Source organism: Arvicola amphibius, chromosome 11, assembly GCF_903992535.2.
Source record: "Arvicola amphibius chromosome 11, mArvAmp1.2, whole genome shotgun sequence".
In the NCBI taxonomy this organism is placed as follows: Eukaryota; Metazoa; Chordata; class Mammalia; order Rodentia; family Cricetidae; genus Arvicola; species Arvicola amphibius.
The window spans coordinates 96,595,630-96,612,455 of NC_052057.2; the positions used below are offsets into that span (position 1 = coordinate 96,595,630).

The 16,826-nt window shown below is 46.9% G+C and overlaps 1 protein-coding gene across 2 annotated transcripts in view; it reads right to left on the reverse strand.

The window, feature by feature from the left end:
- The window catches only part of Rnf38 (ring finger protein 38), a 119,013-nt gene extending 107,365 nt beyond the window's left edge, over nucleotides 1-11,648 (reverse strand). For both annotated transcript variants that reach the window (XM_038347618.2, XM_038347627.2), the window contains exon 1: nucleotides 11,393-11,648. In XM_038347618.2, coding sequence (XP_038203546.1) covers nucleotides 11,393-11,648 — 256 coding nt within the window. The remainder of the gene's footprint in view (nucleotides 1-11,392) is intronic.
- Between the last annotated feature and the right edge of the window lie 5,178 nt (nucleotides 11,649-16,826).

The following is a 16,826-nucleotide window of genomic DNA, read 5'->3' on the forward strand; positions in this document are numbered from 1 at the left end:
GAGTGTGGAGGCTCAAGGCTGACATCAGGAGCCTTCCTCAACTGCTTTCAACCTTACTATTCACTGAGGCAGGATTTCTCAACTGAATCCAGAACTCACTGTTAAAACTTGTCTAGTCTAGCTGACCATAATCCTAGCACTCAGGAGGCTTAGAAGCATTCAGATTAAACGTCAGTCTGTGCTACATAGTGAGGCTCTAAAAGAGAAAAGAAAATGGAGGAAAATGGTTCTGGAGAAATGGGTTGGTGGCTGAAAGCATGTATTGGTGTTGTGGAGCCCAGCGCTCCATTCCCATACCCACTTCTGGCAGGCTCATGGCCACCATAACTCCAGCTCTTCTTCTGGATAACCACTTCTCACACACACACACACACGCACACACATACATCTTGCCAGGCATGTTGGTTCAGGTCTTTAATCCCAGCACTCAGGAGGCTGAGGCAAGTTCTCTGAGTTCAGAACTAGCCTAGCCTACACGGTAAGTCCCAGGGACAACATACTGAGACCCTACATAGATGGACGGACGGATGGATGGATGGATGGACGAACTGATGGATGGATGGACAGACAGATATTTTAAAGGGAGGTGCAGCTGGAGAGATTCCCTGCAGCAACATGGCAGCTTAAAAACCACCTGGATCCAAGGGGATCCAATTCCCTCTTCTGGAAGCCTTGGGCACTGCATACATGTAGAGAACAGACAGATGCAGGAAAAGCATCCATACACATAAAACAAATTTTCTTAAAAAAAAATTTAAAGGAAAGGCAGATAGGCAGAAAACAAAGCTTAAAAAAGAAAGAAAACTATTTTCACTGACTCACAACAACAAAGCTTAGAAGCACATCATAAAATTGAGTGGTGGATATTAACAGTTTATACCTGGGAACAGCTCTATGGGTAAAGACATTTGCCACCAAGCCTGATAACCTGAATTCAATCCCTGAAGCCCACATGATGGAAAGGACCACTTCCCAAATGCTGTCATCTGACATCCAGATGTGTGTGCACACATATACACAAAATAAATGCTTAAAAAAAAAAAACAGATGGTCTATGGGATGTTGCCCTATTAGTAGAATGCTTGCCCTACACTGGGTGTGGTAACACACTTATGTAATCTCAGCACTGTGGAGGTGGAAGCAGAAGGATCAGAAGTTCAGTCACTCTCAGCAACATAAATTTGAGGCAAATGAGCTACATAAGTCCCCATCTCAAAAAAAGTTTAAAGGAAACACATGATTATTATTTTAAAACAACTATTAACACATATCCCAGACTAGTTATTTTTTTCTAGCGGTAGCAATACAAAATCAACTTCTATGCTTACACACACACACACACAACAGAAAAAGATAGAAAAACCAAAACACACAAAATTTAAAGCCAGGATGGTTGGCAGAGGGCTGTAATCCTAAAACTCAGGGGGCTGGGTAGGATGACCAAAAAAAGACTGCCAGTAACACAGTGAGAGCCTGTTTCCAAGAAAGGAAACAAAACCCCAATGGTTAAAAGCACTTGCTGCCCTTACAGAGGACCCAGGTTAGGCTCCTAGGCAGCTCAAGGCCTCCCCTTGCTAACTGCAAGGGATCCAACGTCCTCTTCTGGCTTCCGTGGACATGCTCTAGCAAACAAGAGTAAAGGTAAACAAGCACAGACACACACACCTTCTTCTGAAGTACTTTTCGATTATAATTTCAGAACAGAAAAAATGTCCCAGGCACAGTCTTGTGCTTTTTAAAGCTTCAAGTATCTCGCAGGAAGTAGATTTAAAGCTCTGAAACACATTCACTTAAACGTGCTCTTGTCAGCATCACAACGCTCCATTCTCCACTTTTGGATGCTGTCTCCAGACAATTTTGAATCCCCGCCTGACTTTTCCTTACCAACAGGAACTTGGATACCATCTTTACCCCGCCTGCCCCATTACTCGGTTGTGCTCAGGGAATTATAATTACAGTGACCCCGCCTCTCAGAACATCCGCAGAGCACAAAGCCTCTTTGTATGATTTCGGGAAGGGTGTGCTTTCCAGGCTCACAGGGAAAGGATGAGTGGCCGCAGTGGAGGAAGAGGAGTTGGATCTGCTATGGTGGTCTTGGTTCTGGCTGGATACTGTCCCGTAGGGACTTCCTTTTCTCCGCCCCCCACTCCCCTTTATCTTTTTCTTTTAGAGCTAAAGTCTTGCAAGGTGGCTCTGGGTGGCCTGATAATACTCACTATGCAGTCCAGGCTGGCCTCAAACTTCCAGCAATCCTCCTGTCTCAGCCATACTCAGTCCTCGGGGGTTTTTCTTGTGGGTGACCGACCATCAAGAACCCTGCTTAGCCCATCCTGACAGACAGGCACAATCACTAGGTCCAGAAGGCCAGGGAGCAGAACCAAGGGGAAAGCAAGCGACCTGTCTGAAGGGCCCATCTTGGAACCTCAGCACTGGCTGGCATGAGGGCTGCTCAGCTCTAGGGGATCAGTGCTCAGGCTACATTTTACTCACTACTGGGACATACCAGATATGCACTGGGCAGCAGGAAGAATCTGGGAGGGACACAGACCTAGGTGTCTGTTAAGCAAGACAGCTTACGAACAGCAAGCAAACAAAACACTGTGTGTCAGTCACAGCAGCTCAGCCCTCAGCTTTTGTGAAGGGAACTATGAAATGAAGTCAGTTTTACTTCCAGCCGACCCAGCCTTAGCTTGGCTGGCAGGTGGTGCTAAAATGTGCGACTGCACAGTGAGACAGGCACCTTCTCCTCAACTCCAGGAGCACGCCAACACCACAGAGCGCCCTACCGCCTGGCAGCTCGCTCTTCCATACAAACATCTCTTCCTCTTACCACTTTTCTCCATTGTCTCAATGAACCAAATCATTATATTCAGGAAAACGCACATATTCTCACTCCTTTATTTCTATACAAATTTTACCTCAAAAGTGGAAAACACAGAAATAGCTTTCTGTATCATGACCTGACAGAGACAGAGTAAAGCCTGTCATCCTACCCCTGCCCAACATCACTCCAGTTTCTGTTCTACTCCAAAACAGCACTAATATTCAGTTAAGAAAAATGGGAAAGAAAAAGTTAAATCATTTTAGATAGGGTTTACAATTAAGATCTGTCTATCCTTGTGTGGCACAAGGCCATTTTATTTTCATTAAACATTTCTATTTACATATAATTCCTGCAGACATTAACAAATGCACAATGGATTTCTCTATCCAGCACCTCAGTCAAATTTTAAAATAATAAAAAGGACAACAGAACCCACTTCACACTCAACTCTCCCTTGAGCCACCAGGGATATCACTTGACCATGCCAACTGCTCTGAAACACTCTGACATCATTTGCAAAGGCAGTAGGAAGTCCGGCCTGTCCTTGGTACACACTCCCCCTTCCTCTCTCCAAGAAAAAAAATGAAACAGCAGGAAACATAAACAAAAACTTCATGGAAAATACAAACGGGCAAATATTTTTTAAACTGGCTAAAAAGCCTCAGGTCTCAGAAATTCAGGAATGTCACGATAGTATGAGTAGGAAAAATAACATTATACAACTCCCCCAAGCGTCCATAAGAGCAAAAATGGCACACAGCTTTCTCGCCTTCATTTTAGCATCACCTTGGTCTTTCTCATTCTGTTTTTCCATAAACCATTTTCTTGCTTTTTCTGCATGAACTTCTCTACTCTCATAATAAAGTTTACCATATAAAGTTGAATTCTTTGATTTAGGTTCATGCAGTATTAAATCCTTCTAATGATATGTCAAGGTAGAGATCTGGGGATATTTGTCAGTGGTGAAGTACTCACTTACCACTGAGCTGTTAGGTTCAACTCTCAGAAGGACCAAAAACAAAAAAAGGATTAAGGATGTAACTAAGTGGGTAGAGTACCTCCCTAGCATGCAAAGAGCACCAAGTAAAGACTGCAATCCCAGCGCTCAGGTGGTGGAGACAGGAGGATAAGAAGTTCAACAGGCCAACATTACAAGTCTGAGGCCAGCCTGAGATATATGAAGACCCTGTCTCAAAACAGCAAACAAACAAGAAAAATTCACATGAGAATTCTTTTAAAGCCTCAAATCCATCACCAAGCTAGACTTCAATACAGAACCACAGTAAGTATGGATGATACAGTCACTGCTGAACCCAGAGCCCCAAAGCTGAATTCGTGCCAGGTAACACTTCATTTCTGTGAGACAGAAACAGGTGCCCCTTCTGAGCATATGCAGGGCCCACCTCTTAAAATGTGTATCTATTTAGTAAGGGAAGGGGCATGTCATGTGGAGGTCAGAGGAGAGCTTGCGGGCATCTCTCCTTCCACCATGTGGGTCTCCAGGACCAAACTCCGGTCATCAAACTTGGTGGCAAACAACTTTATCCACTAAGCCATTTTGTCAACCCTTGGGTGCTTATCCTGACAAAAGGTTCACCCTCACTTGCTACCTGAAATAGGCAGTCTTGTTCTGGAGGGCATATAGAGCAGTCCTGTTTAAAATAAATTAAGTTAACCAATTAATTAAAAAAAAATTTCCAAACCACTTCCACTTGAAACTATGCTGTGTTGTGGGAACTCATTCTGCCTTAATAAATTTATATATATATATATATATGTGTGTGTGTGTGTGTGTGTGTGTATGTATGTATGTATGTGTATATATGTATGTATATATATATGTATGTATGTGTATATATGTATGTATAGGTAGATAGATAGATAGATAGATAGATAGATAGATAGATAGATAGATAGATAGATAGATAGATAGATAGATCGTTGTGGCTCAAATTACAATGCTGTACCTCTAAAATGGATTATCAGAAAGCACCTCAGCAAAAACAGGCACTTCACAAATTTCATCATCAGAAACTCTCACCTAATATAAAAGTCTTTTGTTGTTGTTTTGGTTTGGTTATTGTTTTTTTGAGACAGGGTTTCTTTGTGTAGCCTTAGCTGTCCTGGAACTCACTTTGTAGATCGTTTTAATAAATGAAGTTTGCCTGAAGATTAGAAAGCAAAACAGTCACACCAGTCAGCCATACAGGCCAGGAAAAGGCACACATCTTTAATCCCAGGACTCAGGAGACAGAGGCAGACAGATCTCTGTGAGTTCAAAGCCACCCTAGCTATACAAAATTGCATCTGTCTAAAACAGAAACAGAGCTCACACAAAGGTGATCCCAGCACTTGGGCTCACACACCTTTAATCCCAGCACTAGGGAGGTGGAGGCAGCAGCAATATGGCTGGACAGAGAGAAGAATATAAAGGGGAAGAGACAGGAACTCAATGGAGTGTGGAGTCTGAGGATTTGTGGAGACAGGATCTCACTCTTTTGGTCTGAAGATTTGGCAGAGGTAAAAGGTTTTTCTAGTGGTTGGCTGCTTTGCTTTTCTGATCTTTAAGCTGAACCCCAACATCTGTCTCTGGGTTTTCATTATTCATGCTACAGACCAGGCTGGCCTTGAATTCACAAGATCTGCCTGTCATTGCCTCCCGAGTGGTGGGATGAAAGGTGGTTGCCACCATGCCCAGCTAATTCTTAAATGAATTAAAATTAGAATTTAAATGAATGAAGACTAAGAGTATAACATCTAAGGAAAACTAGTAAATCTGGGAGAGGAAACTTCCAACTCAAGGAGTAAGCACTTGTTTCCTAATACGTAACTATAATGGTTTCAAAGGGCTGAAGCCCAAACGTAAAAGAAAGAATAAGCCAAAACACTACAACAATCTCCATTATCTGCAGATCGGTAAACCACTTTTCTCTTAAGAAAGGAGAGAGGAAGACCTGAAAGATGGCTCAATCAGGTAAAGGTACTTGTGGCCAAGTCTCAAGACCTGACTTCAACCCTTGGAACCTGCATCGTGAGGGGGAAAACTGATTCCGGGATGTTGTCCTCCAACTTCTGCATCTGCATCTGTTGGGTGGATACCCAACACAGAACAAATAAATAAACGTAATGAGAAAAGGCAGGCAGAGAGCTGAGCGTGTGGCTCAGTGGAATGCGTGTTTATTAGCATGGGAAGACTTTGAGATGGATTCCCAGCCCCTCTCAAACTCCTGCACATTTACCTTTTGGGGTCTGCTTTCTGTTAGACCTCTTTGTTCTCCCAACTATAAACTGACATAGTTGACAATGAAGTAGAAGCCAGTAAAGTCTAGTAAAAAGTCCTCTTAAGTGAGCCCCTTGGCTACCTGCATAAGAGGAATTGGCAAACTGGAGTAAGTTGGGTATAGTCAAGAGGGTATGCATACCTCAAATCCTAGCAGTGGGGAACTGAGGCAGGAAAATCTGGGGTTCATGACCATCCTCAGCTATACAGATAACTGGAAGCCAGCTTGAGCTACATGAGACCTTGCCTCAAAAAATTAGAAAGAATACTGAAGACTTAGCTTAGTTGGGGACTTAGTTTAATGTAGCATGCACCAAACCCCAACACAGCATAAAATGGGTGTGGTGGTGCAATCCCATCACTCAGATGTAAGCAAAAGGATGATAAATTCTAGATCATCCTCAGCTACATAGCAAGTTTGACGCTAGCCTAAAACATGAGACTACCTCTAGTGGGAGGTGGGTTAGCAAACAGGCTATGGATAATGACATGCAATCCTACTGTTAGCATATTTTTTAATGACCACACATACAACATGTTCACTTGTTGGGAATGCACATGTATCCACGTGTGAATGCATTCCTATGGCAGCCAGATGTTGGCATCGTGTCTTCTTAGATGATTCTCTACCTTGGGTCTGTCACTTGAACCTAAAGCTTGCCAATTTAGCTAGTTTAGGTAGCCAATTTATTTGGGGATCTCTAGTTCCACAGCACTGGGATTACAGGCGGCTACCCAGCATTGCCTGGTGCAAAGCATCTGAACTCTGGTCTTCACGCTTGCTCAGTAAACATTTTACCCACTGAGCCATCTCCCTAGCTGCTCCTTCATCCTTCCTTTATGCTCCACAAGGAAGTAAGCACTTCAGGGACCTAGGCCTGCACTCAGAAGCCAGTCTCCAAGTGACCAGCATCACATATCATATGGTCCAGATCATACCCAGAAATGGAGCAGGAACAAAGTACAGCCTGAGGAGGAGCCTGGAGACAGGCTAGTGACACCGGCATCTGGGCCATCTTCCACCTAGTGGATCAGTGTGGAGCAGCATTTACACTGGAACAAAACTCAAACTGCTGATCTAGGCCCACTAGAAAATTTGCAAAAACTAGAAAAGTCCTCCACATCCGTCAGCAAGTCCAAAATAAAAGTTATCTGTGGCTGGAGAGAAACAGCTCAGCAGTAGAGAACTGGCCACTCGTCCCAGCACTCACACAGCTGTTCACAACCCTAACTCCAGTTCTGGGGGATCCAAAGCCCTCTTCCAGCCTCCTTGGGCACCAGGCATGCTGCACTTCACAGTCATACATGCACGCAAAACATACACACATATATGTTTTTTAATTGGAAATAATTTTAAGGCCAGGAGGTAGTGGCGCACACCTTTAATCCCAGTACTTGGGAGGCAGAGGCAGGCGGATCTCTGTGAGTTCAAGGACAGCCTGGTCTACAGAGTGAGTTCCAGGACAGTTAGGGCTGTTACACAGAAAAACCCTGTCTCGAAAAACAAACAAAATAACAATAATAATTTTTAAAGTTTTTTGTTGTTTTTGTTTGTTACTCATGGCAAAACTAGGTTACAGGTGAGAAAGGTAAACAAGGAGCCCCAGTGACCACTACACTAGGTTGGACTAGAAGCTGCAGTTACAGCCCCAGTGGTACTGGAGAAAACTTTGTGTTCTATAAACAAAAAAAACGCTTTACATATGAGAAATATTTAAAATAATATACTTAATCTCTATGCACTACATCCAACATTAACAAATCTTAATTTGTAATTACCTGACTTAAGTCTAAGTAATATTAAGTATAATTAAAGCTCTTTGCATACCAGTCTTAGCCCATGCCTCACCTTCTCTACCCAAAGATAAGCACTATTTGTGAATTTTTGTAGTTCCCATGAATGTGCTTACATTACTATATATGTATATAACCACAAACAGTCTTGGGCTTTCAAAATATACAAGTGAAAAAATTCTGCAAAAATTCTTGCGGGATTTGTTTTCCCAATCCATATCAAGGTTCTGATATACATCCACTTTAATGCATTAGCTATAACTTGCTGGGGTGGAGGCTGAGACAAGCTTTAAGCAGCCTGTGCTGGCTGTGAACTTGCTCTACCTCTACAGTGCTAGAATCTCAGGTATGTGACACCACTGCTGCTCTTATTTACTTTTTCACAGCGCTGTAACATTCAGTCGTGTGGGGCCTTGGGCGTGGATTCAGCGTGCGAATGAATGTACATGTTTGCAGGTATCCCGCACACATGCTCGTGTGAAAGCTGGAGGCAGTGTGGATACCTGGAACATCTACCACTGTTCAAATTTTTTGAGGCAGAGTCTCTCACTGAATCTGTAGCTAGACTGGCTAGCCATTAAACCCACAGCAGATACCTATATCCACACTGTCGCCCCCACCCCCAATATTAGGGCCTGCAGGCAAAACTGCACCAGCTGGCTTTTACAATCCAAAGCTGGTTCTTCATGCTTTCAAGGCAAGCACTTTACTTAGAGACCCACCATCTCTTCAGTCTGCATGAGGAAAGGTCTTTCTAAAAATTTATGTATGGCCCTACTGGTGCCATCCACAATGGAGCTGCAATAGGATTCTTGTACTTCTTTTGTATTTATTATTGTCTTTACACATTTTAGATAGATGGGCATGTCAACCAGCTGTCAACTAGATATCTGTTACACTACTATCTCCAAGGTGGTTTGTACACACTTACATTCCCACCAATTGTATATAAAAGTACAATTCCTTAATCCCAGATCTCAAGAAGCAGGGAAGGTTGATCTTTTTTGTAAGTTCAAGGCCAACTCTGTCTACGCAGCAAGTTCCAGGCCAGCCGGGACAACATAGTGAGACCCTGTCTTTAAAATAAAAGTGTTTTTCCAGAGCTGGAGACATAGTTTTACGGCAGAGTGCTTGCTTACCACGTGGGAGGCGCTGGGATCTATCCCCAGTGAGGACAGCAAAGCACAAAAGAATACTGCCCTACAGTCTCACTACTGCTCACCAGGGCACTTCCGTTCTGCTGGCTGATCGGCGACTGCTGACCAGTCTGCACTTGTCTGATCACAGGTCTTTGATAAATATTTTTTTCCTTTTTACAGGGTTTCTATGTGTAACAAACCTAGCTGCCCTGGAACTCACTCTGTAGACCAGGTTGGCCTCGAATTCACAGAGATTCTACTGCCTCTGCCTCCCAAGTGCTGGGATTAAAGGCATGCGCCACTAGCACTGGGCCAAATAAATTTTCTTATACATATACGTGAATGTTATGTGGACCTATCTGATAAATATGTTTCTTCTAGGCAGGATTTGTTTGTACTAACAATCTACCTTCTTATTACATTTCAAAACAGGATCTTGAGGGTGGAGAGATGGCTCAGAAGTTAAGATCACTGACTGCTCTGCTCTTGTAGAGAGCCTAGGTTCAGATCCCAGCACCACATGAAGGTTCACTGCAGCCTGTAACTCCAGTTCCAGAATATCTGACACCCCGCCCACCCTCTGTGGGCACCACATACATGTAAGGCACATATATACCTGCAGACAAAATATACACGCGCACATAAAATAAATCTTTAAGCACACACACAACAAAAAAACAAAATTCCAGTTGACCAGGCTTCAAACTGGCTGGCTTCCTACTTGCTGTGGTGACCAGCCGGTCTGGACCTCTCAATCCCCCTAAGCAGTCTCCCCACAGCCCTGACAGGATTACAACCCCAGGACACCTTCCAGCGGCCAAGATGTAAAGCTCTGGTCCAGCGTAGTACAGTAAAGAAAGAGCCAACTTTAAAGAGTCAATCTGGACAAAGGCCTTAATTAATTCGTTTGCTAATTAGTCTCGCTCTTCCTTCTTTTGTCAAGCCTTACTTCCAAGACAATGCCAGAAGGAACTTTGGGGCCTGGATCCTTAGGGGTGAGAAGGAAGGGAGGATGCTAAGGCCAGCCTGGGTCTATAAAAATATTACAACTGTCCTTACTCAAAGAACATGAAACCTGTCAGACCCATAGGTACGCTCAACATTGTAGACAGCATTCTGCTCACAGAGACTCGTTTCAAACTTATCACATTTAGCTTCCTCTTTGAAGCATCTCAATCTTTTTCTCCAAAGTAGCTACCCTCCTCCCTCCCCTTCAGCAATCCCTTTATCTCCTTCCCTCACAATAACTACGAACCCTCTCCTTTTCCCCATTCCACGCCTGCTATACGACTTTCTTCAGCGCCTGCTATCTGCTGCTTTTTCCTTTTCTGGAACTGACCTCCTCTCTCCTTTTCTAAGACTCACAGAGCAAAAGCAACTCACCTAATCACCCCAAATGAAAACGGATTTCTCCTGCATTGTCTAGCCGGCAGGAGGGGGACTTGTCCCAACCCTCCCAACTTCCTTCCCCCTTCAGGCCTGGGACAGCTGCTCTTCCTCTGGAAATTCTCCTAAGTGTGTTAAGTCCAGACCAGCTAGAAAAAAAACTCGCGTGGCCTTCTGTGGCATGCGTGCTTTTACCAGGGCCAGGTATGTATTTCTGTTCGCGGCAGTTTCCTGGAAAAGACACCTTCTAAGCAGGCCTCCTTCCCCATTCCCGCTGGACTAGCTTAGCCTGTACAGTGATGAGACGGGTGACCTGGAGACCAAACGGTCCCTGCGATAAGTTTCCAAAGCTCTCCTCCACTACCTCAATAAAACCCTCTCGGAGCACAGAGACCCCCACCCCCGGCAGGAGTCTTTCTCCCTCTGGCTCCCCAAATCAGCTTCCCAGGGCACCAAGCTCCCAAGGCTGCTCCCGTTTCTCCTTCCCACCCCTCCTGATCAGCCCCAAATGGGTTAGCTACCCAGGTGGGTGTGCCAGGGAGCAGGCCCCAGCCACCTCCTCCCAACCACTCTAGTTCTCAGGGGGTAGGGACTCTGCCTCCTCCCAGCCCCCTCAGCCGGCGGCCCGCGCCAGCTCCAGGGTGGCCCTGGTTCCCAGCCAAGACACGACTCGAGCTGGCTTTTGTGACCTTGGGCAAGTCACTTCCCCCGGTAAGCCTCAGTTTCCTCCCCGGCCGAACCGATTCCTCCGAGGTCCTGCCCTGCCCACCCCGCAGGAGGGGGCTGCCCAGCGGGTGCGAAAACGCTTTGTGAGGCGCTCTGCTCCGCCGAGGTGCGGGGCTCCCGGGGGCTCCCGGGTTGACAAAGCTGTGGCGGCCAAGGCTCCTCCCTCTCCGCGGGACCCCTGCCCCCGGCTGACCCTCGCCCCTCCCCGCCCGGCCCGCCCCGCCCCGCCGGCGGACCCCGTACCTGCTCCGGACGCTCTGCCGCAGGCGCCGCCACCCTGCGTCCCGGTCCGAAGAGGCCCGTGGCCCGGAGGGCTAAGGCGGCCGGCGGCGGCAGGCTCGGGCCGAGGAGGCGGCGGTGGTGGTGGGGGGCGCGGGCGGCGCGGGGGCCCGAGCTCGGCGGGGCCCGGCCTGGGAGACGACGGCCGAGGCTGGAAGTGCGCGGCGGCGGCAGCCGAGGCGGCGGCGACCGCGACCGCGGCGGCGGCGCTTCCGCTCATGGCGGGGCCGCGGGCAGCAGCTCGGGCTGCGACTCGACTCCGGCACGGCGGGCGCTGGCTGGGCCCGGGCCGGCGGCGAAGGAGGCTGTGGCGGCGACGGAGGCGGCTCCCGGCGGGCCAGAAGGCGGAGCCCGGCCGCGGCGGCGGCGGAGGGGGCGGGGACGCCGGGGGGCGGGGAGACCGCGCCGCGCCGCCAATGAGCGCCAGACTCCGGGCCGCGGCTCCCGGGCGGCGTCCAGAGGGGGATCCTCTGCTGCCGCGGCCCGCCCAGGCGGGGAGGCCCCGACCTAAGCCCTCGGCACTCGCACCCCCCTACCGCGCGCCGGCCCGCCCCCGGCCCGCCCCCGGGGCGCGGTCGCGAGCCTCAGGGCCCAGGCCGCCCGCTGCGCAGGCCCTGCCGCTCCGCCGCCTCGGGCGGTGTCTGCTCGGGGGAGTGTGCCCGGGTCCGCCCGGGGTAGCCTCAGCCCGCCCGGCGTTCCACGGCCAGCGCTGCCCCGGCCTGCTTCCTGCTGCTGCCCCCTGCACGTCGGTCCTCTCTCTCGGCTGTTTCCTCAAAGTTTGTGCCTTTGAGACACTTAGGAAAGAAACTCTCCCTTCGCTTCTGAGGCTGATTGGTGATAGATGAGTCTCCGCGGACCCCCCAGAGGACCGCAGAGGCGGAGACCGAAGAGTTGGAAATGAGCGCCCTTTCCTGGGTCCTGGAGACCCATTTTGAATTCCCAGCAAAACCCAGTCGGGCTCAGCCCTGGCCCTCACCCCCATCTCTGACTTTCTCTTCCTCTTTCTCACTTTAAATGCCCTTGTTGGTAAAGCCCTGGCAGGAAGCTGTCCAGGCAACTGGGCCTAATCCCAGAAGAGGAAGAGGCTGTGAGTGAGGAAATACTTGGGGCTTGGCTTTACTGAAGGCTTTCCTATTATTTGGGGAAGATTTCTGCGGATTCAGAATCTCCCCTTCCGCCCCCGCTCACGCCCCCCCCCCAACCCCGCCCGCCCGCCCGCCTGTCTTCTTTTTCTCAAAAGTGATGTTGGCGAATGAACCCATTTCCTTCCCATCCTTCTCTGGCTCTCGTTATCCGTGGAAGAGCAAAATAAACTCAACCATGTGCTGAGTGCCTCCTAGTACAGGCACGTAGGTAAGAGTGCAGCTAAGCTGCTGGCTAGATTGTTTTAGGAAAATACTTGCAAAGCAAGGCGGGCAAGGCAAAGAGGGCGACCTTTCGCCGCTGGAGTTGAAAAGAGACAGTGGCAACTCCACCTTGACACTTGACAATGCATTGTTTTTCATCTCTCTGGTCATTAGCAACGCTCGGAAATGGAGAAATGATGATAATAAAGACATTTGTCCAGGCCATCAAAGAGCTTGCAATCTCCTTGGAGGTCAGAGAGTCTTAGAAGTCAAGGGCGAAAGCTGCCTCAGAGGAGGTCGTTCTTGGCACGTGAGAAATCTGGGGCCAAACTTCTGAGCTACACCAAAGCTGTCTCAGAAAACAAAACTCTTAAGGATGAGAATTTCACCAGTAAGGGCGGGTTGGGGAAAGCTGTTCTGGAACACAGTGAGATTCCCTTTGAAAAAAAAGGACCTGAATTTCATCCTTGAATTTCTTCTCACAGCAGAGTCAGGTAATGTATTTCTCAGGCTGGGGCCTCCATCCTGATGTAAGCCGCTGTTCAGGGGCATGTTTCCTCTGATGAGTCTCAGCAGTCTTGAGCAAAGTAGTCTTTTTATTCCCAGACTCCACACCCCAGTTTCGGCTCTTACAAGTCGAAGTTAGAGCAAACGCCTTAGCTGGCAGCCCTAAAAGAAAAGGAGCAGACTAGCAGTTTAATCCAGTCAGTCCAAAAAGCCCATCAAAAGATGCCTTGAGACTAGGAAGAAATAAGGAAGAGGGGCCAGCAAAGCCCTGAGTCACATCACGATGCCCTCCTAAGACAAGCAAGTGAAAGCACTGGCCAGGTCCTGTCTGCTGTGGCCCTCATCACTTCATTTTACATCCTCCATTGGTGTAAGAAAAACCAACATTGTGGGTGTAGGAAAAGCACGGGTGTAATAGGGTTGGAGCATCGTGGAGGCGATTCAGACATCAGCCAGCTCAGACTGGAAGCCAAGATGTCCATGTACTCCCCCTCCCCCAGGGGCACTGTTAGTCAGCTGCAAAGAACAAAGAAAGCTCGTCGTTTGCAGCTAAATAAGTGGAACTGAAAAACGTTCTGTTGAGACAAGTACTGCTTGTCCCTCTCACATGTGAAAATTCTTGCAAAATAGCCCTGATAGGTGATCGAGATGGTTCAGCCAGTAAAGACACCTGTGGCCAGATCAGACAACCCAAGCTCTGTCTGAGGACCCCCATAGAGAAAGAAGAGTCAATTGACCCCTCTGACTTCCACACAATCTCTGTAGCAGGCAAGTGCACACACACAGACACACACACAAATAGATAAATGTAATAATTTTTTAATTTAAAAAGAAGTAGGCCCAGTGGTGGTGGCAGGGCACTCCTTTAATCCCAGCACTCAAGAGGCAGAGGCAAGCAGATCTCTTTGAGTTTGAGGCCCAGTTTAGTCTACAGAGTTCCAGGACAGTCAGGGCTACACTGAGAAACCCTGTTTTGAAAAAAAAAAAAAAAGAAAGCAATTAGATCCGAGGGATAAACATGACCACACATACCTATGATCCTAGCACTGGAAAGGAAGAGGAAGAAAAAGTGCAGATTTAAAACCAGTCAGAGCTACATAAAGAGAACTTGTATTTATGCATAAATGAATAAATTAAAATATGTAAATACATAAATTTAAAATGATGTTAAAATCAACAGGCAAATAGAATAGTGATTATTGGACATTGGGAAGGGTGGGAAATAAGTGGTTGGATTTGATTGGTGATAATTTGTATATGGCAATATCATACTGGACCCCGTAAATGTATAATTAATTCATACTTAAAAGATAAGGCCACATTACAAAGTCTTGGATGCCATGCTGAAGAGGCATTTGAACTTACTTTTTAAAAATAATTTATTATGTGCATTGGTGTGAAGGTATCATCTCAGATCCCCTAGAAATGGGTATATGTTACAGACAGGTTTAAGTTGCCGTGTGGGTGCTAGGAATTGAACCCAGATCCTCTGGAAGGACAGCCAATGCTGTTAATCTCTCCAGCCCCCTTGAACTTACTTATAAAGTAAGTGAAGGGGCTTGTTGGAGTCACCATGATTAGGACATACTTTGGAAACACTCTGGCTGCTATATAGAAGGTGGGTTGGAAGGAAGCGAAAAGGCAGGCAAAAAAAAAAAATAGGCTACAAAACTCTTGGGCAAAGGATGAGGAAAATCCAAATTGTGGCACAGATAGTAAGAATAGACAGGCATGAAGGGGTAGGGTCAACAGGCAGATGATGTTAGAGAGATGGCTTAGCAGTTAAGAGCACTGTCTGTTCTGTGTGTGTGTGTGTGTGTGTGTGTGTGTGTGTGTTGGCTAGGGAATGACTCCTCGCTGGAATCAGTCTCTCCTTCCCCTGTGTGGAGTCGCAAGGATCTAACTGGTGGCTGGTGGCGAGTGCCTTTATCTGCTAAGCCATCTCACTAGTCTGCTCTTTCAGAAGACACCTACATGGCAACTTGCGGCCATCAGTAACTTCAGTTCCTGGGGATCCGACACCCTCTTCTCGCCTCCACAGGCACCAGGCACACATGTGGTACACAGACATACATGCAAACAAAAACCCATACATATAAAGTAAAATAAAAATAATTTATAAAAAGACATACGTATTAAGATAGAAAAATAACAAGTATTTTTGTTTATTTGTTTTCGAGACAGAGTCTCACTATGTTTATCTCTACCTGTCCTGAAACTCACTCTGTAGACCAGGCTGGCCTTTAACTCACAGAGATCCTCCTGCCTCTACCTCCCTAGTGCTGGGATTAAAGGTGTACACCACCACCCGGCAGAGATAAACAAGGATTTTGACGAGAGCGACAAAGTGAAGGTTGCACAATCCTGATAGATGGGGAATATGGTGGCCCGGAGGAGCAGAAACTCTGGCTTAAGTCAGTTTATTTATTTGATACCCACTTAAGTCACAAGGACTGAGCTGGTTGGACATCACCATAAATTGCTTGTGTTCTTAGATTAGGAGGGAAAATAACAGAACTACCCATTTCCCATTTTGTTCTTTTTCTTTTTTCATTGTGGTAGAATACATATAGCATAAAATTTATCATGTTAACCCTTTTCAAGCATGCAGTTGTAATTTCTAGTGGCTCTAGCTGGGCAATGACATTTAACTTTTACCATGCTTCATCCCCATTTCCCTCATCTCAAATAAAAACTGTCTGCTCACTAAATAAGAACCCAATTGACAGGCTGGAGAGATGGCTCAGAAGTTGAGAGCCCTGTGTGCTCTTCCAGAGAACCTGGAAACTTATAAACAACTCACAACTGTCTGTAACTCCAAGGTCTGATATAGTCACACGAACACACATGCAGGCAAAACACCAATGCTCATGAAATAAAATAAAATAAAAAAGAGCCAGTAGACAACTTCTTTCAGCCGTGGTTTATCTGTCTCTGGCAGATCATAATGCTTTCCTTTTCTTTCAATGTGGTCTTAGAAATGCAGCCTAGGCTCTAGCATGTTCTGGGCAGTCCCCTTTGTCTCTGTGAATTTAGGTACGTTAGGAGCCTTCTGCAAGGTAAATCCCAAGTATTTGTCTTTGTTTTTTGTTGGTTGGAATAATTTTATTTAATTGCATGTTTTCGAGACTCATCCAAGAGGCAGCACACATCAGAGTCCCCTTCCTCTTTAAAATTGAGTAATTCTTGCCGGGCGGTGGTGGCGCACGCCTTTAATCCCAGCACTCGGGAGGCAGAGGCAGGCGGATCTCTGAGTTCGAGGCCAGCCTGGTCTACAAGAGCTAGCTCCAGGACAGGCTCTAGGAACTACAGGGAAACCCTGTCTCGAAAAACAAAAAAAAACAAAAAAAACAAAAAAAAAAATTGAGTAATTCTTGCCGGGCGGTGGTGGCGCACGCCTTTAATCCCAGCACTCGGGAGGCAGAGGCAGGCGGATCTCTGTGAGTTCGAGGCCAGCCTGGTCTACAAGAGCTAGTTCCAGGACAGGCTCTAAAAAAAAAAAAGCTGCAGAGAAACCCTGTCTCGAAAAACAAAAAAAAAAAAAT